Below are 15,369 nucleotides of genomic sequence, written 5' to 3' on the forward strand. Positions count from 1 at the left end.
GGACTCCAGGTCAGGACTCACATGCATTTGTGTGTTTCACTTCTCTTTGATTCTTCTATATCTGTAGCATTAAGTTTTGCATCTGTCTATGAAGGTCCGTATCTATGTCTCCCCCATGTCCTCTTTCACCTTCTGGAGAACAATAGCAGCTACTGAATGCTGTGACCTAACAATAGGCTCATTGATATCTAGAACTAAGTTCTTCCAGTGAGGTGGCCCTATCATCAGAGACTTCAGGTTCATTGGGATGAATGGCCCTCAGTACAATAAAACATTGAAGAACACCTCCAGTTGGATAAAGAGAAAGAGGCATGCTGAGAGAACAGTGTAACTCCCCAAGAAGCAGCTGTATGCTGATGTGTACCAATGCAGCCACATATAACAGTAACCACACCTTCGGTTCCTAGGCATCCAAAACCACAACTACAACATAGGCCACCTTACTATATGCCTGGGCTACATTTCTTGGGATTTTTAGAACCACCAACCAACCTAACCCAAGTCAACACAGGGCTATATGGATCACCCGCAGATCACCCCCCGTCATCCAGTGGAGACACTTTGGATGCCTGCCCCTCCTCTTCTGCCCAACTGTCCTCCTGGCTTGGAATATTTAAGCCAACTGGATTTTCTGTTGGTTCATCAAAGGATTGAGATTGTGGAAATAATAACTGGCCTTGAAACATGTAACCGGTACGAAATAAAAAATAACACTGATCAACGACTGTATTATGCACTGGAGGAGAACAATTTCTGTACCCTGTTTTGGTGTGGAGCAGCACGGCCGTTCACCATCAGAATCTTAAACAACTTGGGCCACGAAATCATCCAGTTGAAGCGCCCACTTCGGTGCTCCATGTGTTGTTATCCTTGCTGTTTGCAAAAGCTTGAAGTCCAGGCCCCACCTGGCACTCCCATTGGGTATGTTATACAAAATTGGGATCCCTGTCTGCCTAAATTCACGCTCCAAAATGAAGCCCACGTGGATATACTCAAAATTGTTGGGCCTTGCATTTTATGCAGCTGTGGGCAAGATATTCCATTCAGTCTGATGTCACTGGATGAGAAATTCAATGTTGGTAGAATCACTAAGCTATGGGGCGGCTTCTTGAAGGAAATCTTAACAGATGCTGACAACATTGGGATCGAGTTTCCCTTGGACCTTGACATAAAAATGAAAGCCATCACACTTGGAGCTGCCTTCCTCATAGATTTCATGTATTTTGAAAGCAGTCACTAGGGATGTGCGATCGATTAAAAATGGTTCTAAAGTACTTACAGAACTGGGGGGTGTCGGTGCTTGATTTGTAAAATGTTTCTAAAGTGTGCCTGGTGAAAATTCCATTACTATAATGAGAGTAATGAATTTTTTATTATTTTGTTAATAGTAATTAACATTAATTAAATAATTACTATCATGGGGAAACTTCAGGAGCTTCTCTCTCCCTCATTTTTAGAGCTATCATGATGAAACTTGCTACCCCATTCACCACTCCTAGCCTACCAAATTGCAGAACGTTTTGCTTATCCACTGATTTTTAGGGGAATTTCAAGGTTTTTATAAGAAATACAAAAGCTATCTCCTTGAATTGTCTATACAATGACACTAAGTAAAGGGGATCATTTTCTGCAACTTTCAGAAAAATTCATACATCTACTGGTTTATGGGATCCTTTTAAGAGTTTTGACAAAAAATGTTTTTTTTAAACATAGCCTCAACACTGAATGTCTCATATTAATGAATAGAAGAAATCAATATTTTTTTCATATATTTTTATTGAAAGATTTATTTAACATAAGATAAAAAGGAGGGGAAAAACTGGGGTGAGACAAGGGGGGAGAGTGGGAAGGGAAAAAGGAGGGGGGAAAAGGAGGGGAGGAGGGTGCGGTGGGGGGGAAAGGGGTGTGGAGGTTAGGGAAGGTTTCTTGACTTCCACTCTTCTTCTCTTTGTTGTCTTCCATTCTTTTGGTTTTAAGTCTTATCTTGTTTTCTTTGTATAGTAATCCTGCGGTTTCCCTTATATTAGTATTGGTATCTTTTCTTTCTTCAACCAGTCTTTTACTGGTTTCCAGTTGGTAGCCGTTCTTGATTTATTTTCAGCCTTTCATAATTAGTAAGTTAAATGGTCCATGTTCATAACTTCGACTATTTCTGTTATCCATTCGTTTTTGTCTGGGATAGTTTTTTGTTTCCATACTTTTGCGTATACTAATCTGGCAGCTGTCGTTAGGTATACAAAAATTTTGTCATCATTTTTTGACCAATCTAAATTTACCATTCCCAATAGGAAGGATTCTGGCACTAGTGGTATATTTACTTTTAGGATCTTTTGGCAGGCACTGTGTATTGTTTTCCAGTAGGTTCTTGTCTTCTCGCACGTCCACCACATATGAAAATATGTTCCTTCAATTTTCCCGCATTTCTAGCACTTGTTATTTTTATCTTTTAAGTATTTTGCTATTCGTTCTGGTGTCAGGTGCCAGCAATACATCATTTTCAGCCAATTTTCTCGGAGATCGTTTGCGTAGGTATATTTTAATTTCTTTTTCCAAATTTGTTCCCATTCACTCAGCATAATTGTTCTGCCTATATTTTTAGCCCATTTTATCATACATGGCTTGATGTAATCTGTTTCCATGCTCCATTCTAGTAGAAATTTGTAGATCTTACTTGTCACCTTCTTCCCGTTCAGTAATACTTTATCCCATACTGTTTGTTTCTCTTCAAATCCGAGTTTGGCGTCCTTTGTGAAATGTTCTTTAATTTGATAGTACTGAAACCACGATATGTTTATATTTTGTTTTTTCAATTCTTCTAGGGATTTTATTTTTAGTTATTTACCTTCTTTCTTCAAGACTTCTCTGTATGTTGGCCATTTACTCCATCCTATTTACCTCCTATGGCCTGCCTCTGGCGGTGACAGCCAGAGTGGGGTTTTATTATATAGTCTTTTTTAATATTTCTCCCAGTGTGGAGCGGATAAAATGGTTTCCAAAATTTCTTTCCGTTTTTTTCTTCTCGTACCACAGGTACGTGTGCCAACCTGCCCGCAGGCCGTGACCTTCTAGAGTCAGCAATTTCTTGTTTTTTAAATTTATCCATTCTCTAATCCAATTCAATGCACTAGCTTCAAAATATAAACTTAAATTTGGTAGACCCAATCCTCCTTTTTCTTTCTCGTCAGTCAGATTTGTGTATTTTATTCTCGCTTTTTTGTTGTTCCAGATAAATTTTAATATATCTTTGTTCCATTGTTTAATTAGCTTCAGATTTCTAATTATGGGTAGGTTTTGAAATAAATACATTAATTTTGGTAGGACATATGTCTTTATCGCTGCAATTCTGCCCAAAATAGATAATTTGAGGTGAGTCCAGTTCTTAAGCTTTCTTTTGATTTCATTCCATTTGTTTGTGTAATTATTTTGCAGTAATTGTGAGTTTTTAGATGTCAAATATACTCCTAAGTACTTTATCTTGTTTACAACTCTAAAGTCCGTTATCTTAGCTAGGTTTTCTTGTCGTTGTTTGGAGATGTTCTTGGGTAAAATTGTTGATTTGTTTTTATTTATTTTGAGGCCCGATACCTTCCCGAATTCCTCTATTTTATGTAACCATTCTTTGATATTATTCAGTGGATCCTCAACAATACATATCAAATCATCAGCAAAAGCTCGTAGTTTATATGTTTCTTTGCCTATCTTCAGTCCTTTGAGATTTGTATCCTTCCTGATGTCTTTCAGTAGCATTTCTAGTGATAATATAAATATGAGCGGGGATAGGGGACACCCCTGTCTCGTACCTTTCCTTATTTTTATTTTGCTTGTTGTTTGGCCGTTAATCCAAATACTTGCTTCTTGATCAGTGTAGATCGCTTGTATGGCGTTTATAAAATTATACCCCGCATCCATTTCTTTTAATAATAGTTTTAAAAAATCCCAGTAAATGCTGTCAAATGCTTTCTCAAAGTCTATAGCTAACATTGCCAATTCTTTTTGATTATTCCACTCATAGTACTCTATGATGTCAATTAAGCTCCTGACGTTGTCTTTAATGTTCTTATTTGGTAGGAACCCAGTTTGGTCCTCCCCGATCCAAGTTTTTAAGTATTCTTTTAATCTCTCCGCAATTATAGAAGAAATCAATATTAACCAATTCTATATTTTCATAGAATTCTAGAGTTGGAGGGGACCCCCAAGGGCCATCTAGTCCAACTTCCTTCTTCCAGGCAGAAAGGCACCATCAAAACTCTCCTGACAGATGGCCATCCAGCCTCTAAATTAAGTAATTATTATTATGCCAGCAGATTAAACTGCTGAGCTGCTGAACTTGCTGGCCAAAGATTGATGTTTCGAATCTGGGGAGCGGGGTGCGCTCCTGCTGTTAGCCCCAGCTTCTGCCAACCTAGCAGTTCAAAAACATGCAGATCTGAGTAGATCAATAGGTACCACTCTGGCAGGAAGGTAACAACACTCAATGCAGTCATGCCGCCCACATGACCTTGGAGGTGTCTGCAGACAATGCCAGCTCTTCAGCTTAGAAATGGAGATGAGCACCAATCCCCAGAGTCGGACATGACTGGACTTAATGTCAGGGGAAACCTTTAGCTTTACTAATATGCCTCTAAATTAAGTAATTGGATCAAGCCAACAGATTCATTTCAGAAACGTGATGGTACTACTCAGATCTGCTATTGAAAATTACTATAAACAGCAATATGATCTATTATTGACTGACCTAAATCAACCCATGCTTGTGAGCCAGCTGAAAATGAAGGGCAGGAAAATCGACAACCTTTGTTTGACTGGCCAGTCCATCTGGTCCCCGAACTCAGTTATATGAGTCATGCAACTTCTGATTTCCATTTGATGAAGGATTTGAACCAAAAAACTTGTCCCCAGATAACAGACAAAATCAAGACATTTGTGACTACTGGCTTGCCATTCAAAGAAACAGATACTGATTATTACATTAGATTAGGTTTGATTACTTCAAAAGCAAATCAATCCCCTAAAGAAGGAATGGGTTTTGGGGGGGAAGAAACCCCCAGGATGACCACAGCACCATTGTGCTCGATTAGTGACCACAGGTGGAGGCCGGCAATAGAACTGTCTTGTACAACTTCATGTCTATTGTGTCTGGTGGCCACTTGGCCCCTTTAAGGGCCAATTAGTCTCCCAAGGAAGGAAAGGCTTTGGAAGGAGAAAGGAGGAAACCTCCTGGATGTCTGGGGGTCTGGGGGAGAGTGGTTGGTTGGCTGGACCACCCTGCCCTTCCAGCAACAAATCAGTAAATCACCCCACCCACTAGCAGCAAATCAAATTGATTTGATTTTTGATTTCAGTGAATCAGTCCCCTAAAGAAGGAAATTGTTTGGGGTGAAGGAGAAGATCCCTTGAACAGCCGGGGGTCTGGGATCAAATCATTCACAAAATGGAAATCAGAATTTGTACAGCTGTGCAAATCTGTCAAATAACCCAGGACAGCCAGGAGTCTGGGATAGAGTGGTTGACTAGTCATTCCGCCCTGCTCTTTCTAAGCTTAACAGCCCACCACACAAGGGAAATTTTCCTGGTGGCCTTAACAGAAGGTAGTGTTAATCCAACATATTCTACCTAAGCTACCTAACCTACCTATTAGCAGCAAATCAGTCCCCTACAGAAGAGGACGGGAGGGATGGGGAAGGAGGAGACCCCCTGGATGGCTGGGAGTCTGGGTCAGAGTCATTGGTTGGCTGGCCAGTGACCACCTCACCCTGCAAAGAGTCAATCAGTCCCCTACATAAGAAAAGGGAAGGGATGGGGAAGGAGGAGACCCACGGGACAACCAGGGGTCTGGGGCAGAGTGGTTGGCTGGCTGGGCCACCCCGCCCTGCTAGCAGCAAATCAGTCCCCTACAGAAGGAAACTCAAACTAAACAACCTCAACTCTCACTCTGGTGCAAGCAAGCAACCGCTGTCTCTTAATGTTTTACACAGCAATATTTACCAATTTTTACAAGCTGCCCCAACAACTGGGTGGCACAAACCCTCTGCTGTTTTCTCTTGAGATAGTGATTCCTACGGCGTTCCGAGACCTACTAAGACTCACTTTAAGAGAGTGACTCATTCTTTGAAACAGCTAACCACTGCAGTCTATATTCAACCCCACGGATATAGACACCAAGCATCACAGTGTTGTAGTCCCCTAGGAGAGACCACCAATTGACAATACAGTCAAGTGTGGTGGGTTCTACTTTTGCCTTCTGTAAGAAATTAAATCACTCCTTCAGAGAGCTCAGCAGCTGCTGCCACCCTATATTTATGACCCTATAGAGAGACACCAAGCGCCAAAGAATCATTGTGACCTATGAAAGACCACAGGTAGGGATGACAATACAGTATCCTTGGGGAGGAAGAAGCAGACCAAAGTGTGGGATAGTAGCAGCTGGAGACAGCAGTGGCCTGGCAAAGGAAGGACCCAGAAACCAAATTGCAAGTGTAGGGGAGAAGTGGCAGTTTTGTAGAAATCCTATAGAGTTGTGGTGTTTTTTCCAGTGCAGGACTCCCGCACAATTGGTGGAACTTTTTTTAAAAAAAATTGCAAAAATGAGAGGTAGAGAAAGGGGAGTGGATGAGGCAATTGGTTGAGATCCTGAAGGAACTGTCCTGGCAGCGTCACTGCCCCCGCTCCTGCTATCCACTGCCGCCAACCCTTGTCACCATCCCCAAAGGCCTCCCCAGGTGCTGTCCCCTCCCTTGTCCCCCCAAAGAGTCCTGGCAGCGGCATGCCCCCGTCTTTGCTGGCCAAGCCCCCTGAGCAATGGTGCCAGACCCCAGAAGCAGAGGAGGAGGTGACTTGGGGCAGACAGGGAGGTTGACATACACTCCCTCTGTCTCTCCTGAATGCATGCATGCCTGCACCCCAAACTTTCTCATAGCTTTACCATATTATGTGAACATAATGGTCATTTAGCCAAAAAAGGTGTGCCTTAGATTTGCGTAAATATATGATATATGCTATTGAATTGCCCAATTCCAATTTCTACAGGCATAAGTTCCCAACAGGATACCTCTTTCTTTTAAAACCTACATTAACAACTGTATTACAATTTTCATTTGTAACTTCGCCTCCCCCCACTCACACATAACAAATGTATGGAAAAGCATAGTAGATAAGACCTTACTATCTAGTCCAGTGTTTCTCAAACTCTGCTCCTCCAGGTATTTTGGACTTCAGCTCACAGAAATCCTAGTCAGTTTCCCAGCTGTTGGGAATTGTGGGAGCTGAAGTGTAAAACACCTGGTGGAGCACAGTCTGAGGAACACTGATCTAGTCCAACACCTTATTCCCACTGAAGTTAGCAAGATGTTAAAGCCAGTATTGTGCTCCACAGAGCCCTTGGGGCTCTGTAAGAGGCACTCAGGGGCCTAACAGGCACCCCACCACCTTCCACCCCCTTGCTTCCATTCCCTTCTTTCCTCATATACTCCTTTGCAACATGCTGGCCACATGATCCTGGTGACCACATGGTTGCCAGGACCATGTGGACAGCATGCTGTAAAGATGTGACCTCCACACCAAAGCTACCCTTGGACCACAAGGCACCCGCCGCTGAACCTGTCACTGTTGAGGAGGAGGAAGAGGATGCTCAGGCACCCCTCCATGTGCCGCCAAGCCTGCCACTGCCACATAGGAGGAAGAGAAGGAAGAAGAAGAGGATACCAAGGGACCCCCCACACATGCCACCCAAACTTCTGCTGCCACTGAGGAGGAAGAGGAAGAAGAGAAAGAAGAGAATGATGAGGGACACACCATTTTTCTCCACACCGCCATAGGTAACGTGCTACTTTACTGGTGGTGGTGGTGAGGCTGTAGCCAAGGGGGGGGGGGGGGTTAAGTGTTCAACCTCCCTGAAATTTTTCAGATTTCAAAAACAAAAACAAAAACTGGTTTACTCTTGAATTTTAACTGGTTAACCAAATCCCCATGAGTGTCCACTGAAGTTTATCTGTCTTGAGTGTCCACTGAAGTTTATTGATAGAGACTGATTTCTAAATTATTTTGCATTATGGAACTACTCTTCATGATTTGCTAAAAAAAGTTTCAACATCCCTCCCCTCCCCCCATTTTTCTGGCTTTGGCCCTGGTGGTGATAATGATGATGATGATGATGATGATGATGATTATGATTATGATTATGATTGTTATTATTGTTAAGCCTGGGTGGCCATCTGTTGGGGGTGCTTTGCATGAGTTTTTCATGCATAGCAGACAAGGGTTGGACTAGATGCCCCCTGGAGTGGATGGCTTCTGGGATCTTTCACTGAAATACTGTTAAGTTTATGTTGGTTAAAATTGGTCTTCATTATTGTAAACAAAAATTTGCACTACGTGAATTACTTTATACAAACTCTCCATTTATCTGGTACTGGCCTGGCCCATGATAAAGGTGTGTGTATGTATATGTATATATGCGTGCGTGCGTGCGTGCGTGTGTGTGTATGTGTGTGTGTGTGTGTGTGTGTGTGTGTGTGTGTATATATATATATATATATATATATATATATATATATATATATAACATTTCTTTGGGCTTCACAAAGAACCTTTGCTTCAAAATGGACTCCACGGCTGAAAAGGTTTGAGAACTGTCACGAAAATATAATGTGCAGATTTGAAAATTTTGATTTAATATGTGTGGGTATGAATGAATTGAAGGAAGGAAGGAAGGAAGGAAGGAAGGAAGGAAGGAAGGAAGGAAGGAAGGAAGGAAGGAAGGAGAGGGACAACATCAGCAAAATACTGCTATATAAGTGACCTAATGACAATCCAGAAATTGTGACAGACAGAGGGGCTATTCACCTGCTATGCTCTGCTCCATTGGCAAGAAGAGAGATGGTGTCAGATCAGCTACAGGAAAGCAAGATTTTGGACACTTGCCTTCTTTTCTCAAGGGAAGATGAAGGAGTGCATTTTGGAGTCATTTTACATAGCAGGGTGTCATTTCTTCTGTAGGGAAAGCAGGATTCTGATCCTTGGCATTGTTCTTAGGAAAAAAGGATGCATTTTGGCATTTTGAAGTTTTGGCATTTTGGAACTATGTGTTGGCAGGCTGCAAGGAAAACAGGGCTTGGCCTAAGCAGGTGCTTCTCCAAGGAGGGAGAAAGGATATGGTAATTTTTGAATGTATGAATGAAGAGGAATGCATGTGCATGTTTTTGAATGCTGAGTAAAAATGTAACCCCCCTTTGCTTGTTTGTTAGACAATGTAATTGTAGATTGGGTTGTTGTGAGTTTTCCAGGCTGTATGGCCATGTTCCAGAAGCATTCTCTCCTGACATTTCACCCACATCTATGGCAGGCATGCTCAGAGGATGCCTGCCCTAGATGTGGGCAAAATGTCAGGAGATAATGCTTCTGGAACCTGGCCATACAGCCCGGAAAACTCACAACAACCCAGTAATTTCAGCCATTAAAGCCTTCGACAACACATTAACTGTAGATTTGTCAATCCAATGTAGTTACATAGAATCTGTATGTCTGTATGTCTAATGTTCTTTGTGTAAAAGTGTAAAAGTTCTGATATACCGTCTCACACTGAAATTGCAATAAAAACCTATGCTTTAAAGTTATTGAAAAGTTTTTCATAACAGAACCTCTGCTTTAAAAGTTTGTCTTTTCAATTTCTCCCATTTGTTGGTATGCATATTGTTTAAATTTTAGAAGTAATACAGCCATCATGACTAGTAGCTACTAATAGAATTATCATAAAGCATGTGCTTTCAATATTGAGCTTGCTTGCCATGTTCACTGTGATGAATTCTCTGTCCTAATTGACTCATTACTTAAAGGAAAGAACACTAGTGTTCCATTTTAGGATTTAGTATCAGAATTGATTTAACATTCATCCCAATGCTTGCATTGACTGGGACTTCCAATGTGGCAATCCTTACAGCCAGGTTATATGTTTATATATTTATTTAAATGTATACATTTGCCTATGTGCATGAAAGAGTGTCTGTGTGCATGAGAGAGTGTTTGTAATGATAATAATTACTAGGCATGGGCGAATTAATCGGAATTGTTGTTAATTGTAATAAAATCTATTTTGGGTTCTGAACAGGGTTCTGAACAGAGCCCATTTCACTCCTGGATGCTTCGGGGCATTAAAGCCCATTTCACTCCTGGATATAACATCGGGCATTAGAGCCCATTTCGCTCCTGGATATAACATAGGGCATTAGAGCCCATTTCACTCCTGGATATAGCATCGGGCCATAAGAGCCCCATAGAAACCAAGTCTAGAGCTTGGTTTCTCTCTTGGCTAGCACTGGGCTTTTTTGAGACAGCATGGTTTCCAAATAATCTAGGCCAAATCGAGGAGGATTTGCTCTACTGTTGATTCCACATATGGAAACACTCTCTTTTCCATTGACAGAATAGCTTCATTGAATCATGCTACATAGCTTTACACTATGCTGTCATCTATAAATCACCTATCATCTACCCCTCTCCCTCAAATTTCTCTTTGAATATGAATATCACAATCGACACCAAGCTGAAAAATATTTGATTATTTAGACAAGCATGCAAAAAACCCCTGAAATTTAATTGATAACCTTTAATGAAAAGAAGAGGGTTTTTAAAAAAGTAAAATGAAGAACTGATGTCTTCATATCCTCCCTCATCGGTTGCTTGCCCTTTCATAAAATTCCACAGCATGAAAGGGAGAGATTTTGCTGTTTACTGACAACTCTGCAGGGCATGCTTTCCTCTTTGTTTATTTCTCTAGGAGAAAAGTCTTTTTCTGCCTCATCTAGTGATTAAAACTATCCTATTTAATGCAGCTCTATGAGCCACTATCAGCACAGAACAATAAAGTGAATAAAATTAATCAAGCTCGTAACAAAGGATCAGAGTTCTTTTTACCAAGTGTCATTTCTCCAAACATGGTTATAAATTCTTCTAATATAAATGGATACATGTTCTCCAAAGGAAACATACAAGCATTCTTGAGAAAGAGAAATGATTTAAGAACTTTTTGTTATTAAGCTGCTTTTTATATTTCAAGCTGAATTTAGCACCAAATAAATGAGTGTGTCCGGCCGAGAAATATAGGACATTTTAATGCTTTCCCAGCTGTTACAAGTTAACACATTTGCTGCTATAAATTTTATATGGCTTCTCTCTTTACCACATGAGACAAACATTTCCTAAAGTGCATTTGCTTGTATTTTTCTAGAAGTAATATAGCTTAGGGATGTAATCTTCTTCCAGAGTTTTTAAAAAATTGTTCATATGTGACATATGTAAAATAAAAGCCTAGTGTTCAATAAACTTGTACACTGATTTGTTTTAACTGTTCTTCAGCTTCTTTGGTTTCTCCAGATGGCTGTAATGGCAAGGTCTCAGCCGCCATGTTTTTGTTGCCCAAAACAGCCCACGTTGCTGCATTTTCCCTTCTATTTGGGAGCACACGGCATATATTTCCTTAATCCCATTCCTCAAACTCAGGCTCCCTTGAAAGGAACGAAGAAAAGGAGCCCAGAAAGGGTGTTTCCTTAACCCTATTGCTCAAACCAAGACTCCCTTGAAAGGGAGAAAGAAAAGGAGCCCAGGAAGGGTGCTTTCTTAACCCCATTCCTCAAACCCAGGCTCCCTCGAAAAGAAGAAAGAAAAAACACTGTTCCTCAAACCCAGGCCCCCTGGAAAAGAAGAAAGGCTCTCAAAAACAGATCTGGGTATCAAGCAAAATTCAGATATCAAAAATGGATCACGCTCCAGTCGAATTGCACAAGCCTAGTGCCCAATCTAGCCCAAGTGGTGCACTCTTATAAGTAGGACTGGGGGCATGCATCCAGCTAATGATGTTCATAGGAGCTAAATCCAAAATGACACTGTCATTCATGATTGAAAATCGATTGCTTCTCTTCCTCCCATTATTTATTTATTTATTTATTTCCAATATTTCTACCCTGCCCTTCTTCCCGAGGGGACTCAGGGCAGCTTACACAACTGGTAGGATCACTACCAGTACATCATAATACAATAAAATAAGAATAAAACAGTTAAAATAATTAAATAATTAAATAACATAGTAAAATACAATATATAAAAATTTAAGACAATGCAACACCAAATATATATACCAATCATCCACCAGACCTTGTGCAAAAGCCTAAATCCAATCCATGTCAATGCTAACTGAGTTATCCTAGGAATCACTTGCAAGTCAGTTGAAGAGGGACTTATTTCCCAGCACTATAGCGCTGCCTTGGAGGAACGGCCTTCCTTTCAACTGTTGCAATTAGGCAGGAGGTGCCCTGATTATACCTCTGCCAACCATCTCACTTTCTCAGCTACTTAAAAATGCAATTTCTTCACTTTTTCACATTTTCTCTCTTCGTTTTTGGCTTACATCAATGACTGCATATTGCCTATTTTCAATCAAGTTATAGAAATGAATTCTAAAATTAAATTATTATTCCCCAGGAAGTACCAACTGGTGGCCAACTCTTTCGTATTGGTTAGGATTAAGGCCTTTGTTCTTTCCTCTACCTTTTGAAAGAGAAAATTATCTGCAAGGTAGATCAGAAATTATACTTAGTAGGGCTATTCTCCCAGCACAAAATTGAAGGTATTTCTGAGATTTTTCCTTATCCAGAAAACATCAGACACATGGCCTATAAATATTTACAGACCATGACAAATGGGCTTGAGGCCGCACCCCCATCACCTTGTGCATGCTATGCAGAACTTGTAAAACAGGAGCCCTGCCCCTCGGCAGACCCAAATCGTTGTCATCACGGTGTACACCAGAACATCTCCATATGGCCAAACGTGGCCTAGGGATAATCACAGGCCAGGACAAGCATGCTCGAAGCTGTGCCTCCGTAACCTTGAGCATGCCATTCAAAACTTGTAAAACAGGGCCCTGCTCATCAGCAGACCCAAATCATTGTCCAAGGTGTACTCCAGAGCATCTCCATAAGGCCAACGTGGCCTAGGGATAATTGCAGATCATGCCAAGTGGGCTTGAGGCCACACCTCCTTCACCTTGAGCATGCCACTCAGAACTTGTAAAAAAACAGGGCCCTGCCTATCAGCAGTCCCAAAAACATTGCCATCAAGGTGTACAACCAGAACATCAGGAGGGAAACATTTCATGATAAAAAAAACAGTAACGAGAACAAACCATCCTGACGAGGCCTCTTCCACCCTTCCAATCAACAAAGGGCATGGAAGTGAGGCTGAGATGTTGGCCGTAGGGACCTCTACACGACTGTCATTCGGCCCAGTGCACACGGCTGTGCCTGCAGATCAGCACACTGCATCTACTCACCAACAGGATCGGTTATGAAAAGACAGATACTGTAACTAACTCAGCATGTAACACACATATGCACCATAGTTTCCAGATTTCCATCCACTCAGTGCTTTTAATGATGTCTACTGAATATCCCATCATAGCATTAACGATGGAATCAAAGAGCCCCTTGGGGTTGGTCTGATTTTGAGGATGCAACTAATTCACTGACCCGAAGGGCTCCAAAAAGGCAGTGAGGGTTGCCACCTGAAATAATAACAATAATGATTTGTGTTGAGGCTCACAAATTTGGGCTAAATCTGCCTTAGGCCTTTAAGGATCCCAGCAACTGTCCCAGGACATGGCTTGCTCTCTTGACAAGTCCCCAAGTCATTCATGGAGCATAAAATCTACAGTGACATTAGGAAAGCCCTATGCTTTAAGCCAATAAGCAAGGGCAGATCACTTTGCATGAATAGGTTGAGGGGTCAACCCCTTCCTTTCAAGAAAACCCCATTGTGCAACATGTTCACATGGAACCAGTTTAACAGAACTTATTGAATACACTTCTTGAACTCAAAGCAAAACTTGCACAGCTCTGATGTAATATTTTCTGGCACTCACAGCCAGGGCTACCTTCATGTCCTTGACCATGGACTGGTCTCGATTTTCAAAGATGGACCGGCATGCTGTGAGGGTGGAAATCTGTGTAAGGAGAAAGCTTCCTGAAATGTTCCATCTGCATACAGAACAAAGCATCAGCCAGGGAGTTATCTGCCCTAGCAATATGAAAAGCTCTAAACATAATGTTATACTGTATACAGTGGAGGGTAAAATCCCTTAAAGCCTCCATCACCTTGGTTGACTTAGGTGTCAAAGAATCGATAACCTGCATGGTGGCCTGCTACACACCAAATGAACAATGGAATTTGATAATTGATCTGCCCTAAGGGTCACAGCCGCCAAAATAGGAAAAATTCCAGGAATGTTAAGTCAGAGGTGATCCCTCCAATACGCCAAAATCTTGGGCCATAGCTCAGCACACTAGTGCCCATTAAAGTAAACCCTGAACCCAATGGCTCCAGAGGCCTCTGATGCTATTTGCAGGGTGTCCTTCCTTCATGTAAAGTGTCCTTGTTTCTGGCGACAAGAGCTGTATCCTGCTAAATACAGGACTGCTAAATAAGAGACTGCTAAAAGAACAAACCAATTATGATGGATGAACTAAATGTTATGTCAGTAAACACAAATGGCCTTTCAACACCGGTTAAGAGACACAAACTATCAAAATTATTAAAAGAAAATCAAGTACATCTAGCATTACTACAGGAAACACACAAGAAAAAGGATAAATCCAAATTGATAAATGAGAGAAATTGGGAACTACAATTTGAATCGAGGGGTTCAAATAAATCTAGAGGGGTGGCCATACTTATAAAGGATAATCTAAATTTTGAGTTAGAAAAGGTAATTAAAGATACTGAAGGCCGATTTATAATGATAATAGGCAAAATAAATAACAGCCAAGTAACTATTGCAAGTGTGTATGCCCCAAATCAGAGACAGGTCAAATTCATAAATAAAATCTGCACAAAAATAAAGAAACAAGCGTTAGGAGATATAATAGTAGGAGGAGACCTGAACTTACAATTATACGAAAATAATAATAATAAAGGAACAGGGATAGAAGCAAAATGTAAAATAAATTTTAGAAAGTGGAACCTAATAGAGGCTAATAATAGAATAGGGGAAAGAATTGACAGTCCCACTTTCTTCTCACATAGACATTCAACATTCACCACCATAGATTACTTTTTAGTAGGGATTAATAATGTAATGCCAATAAAAGAAATAATGGTGGGCAAACAATGGCCAGGAGACCACGCACCTCTTTATTTAAAATTGGGAAATTATATTAAAAATACAGTGAAAAAATGGCGGTTTAATCCAAAAGTTGCCTATAAAGAGACAGATAGAAAAGGGATAAAAGACCAAATTATTGAATATTTTAACCTAAATAGATCCCCTGGAATGAAAGAAAGTATAGTTTGGGATGCTTTTAAAGCAGTAATTAGAGGTAAATG

General features: G+C 40.9%; 1 protein-coding gene across 1 annotated transcript; it reads left to right on the top strand.

Moving 5' to 3' along the window:
- Positions 1-213: 213 nt before the first annotated feature.
- Positions 214-1,283, top strand: LOC134298874 (phospholipid scramblase 1-like). The gene has a single exon (XM_062980380.1). It carries the CDS (start codon positions 518-520, stop codon positions 1,238-1,240), a length of 723 nt encoding a protein of 240 aa, XP_062836450.1. The 5' UTR covers positions 214-517; the 3' UTR covers positions 1,241-1,283.
- Positions 1,284-15,369: the final 14,086 nt, after the last annotated feature.

This window comes from Anolis carolinensis, chromosome 4 (assembly GCF_035594765.1).
Source record: "Anolis carolinensis isolate JA03-04 chromosome 4, rAnoCar3.1.pri, whole genome shotgun sequence".
In the NCBI taxonomy this organism is placed as follows: domain Eukaryota; kingdom Metazoa; phylum Chordata; class Lepidosauria; order Squamata; family Dactyloidae; genus Anolis; species Anolis carolinensis.

What these genes read in the sequence shown, in the direction of transcription:
- LOC134298874 (XM_062980380.1), top strand. Translation starts at nt 518, where the DNA reads ATGGATCACCCGCAGATCACCCCCCGTCATCCAGTGGAGACACTTTGG.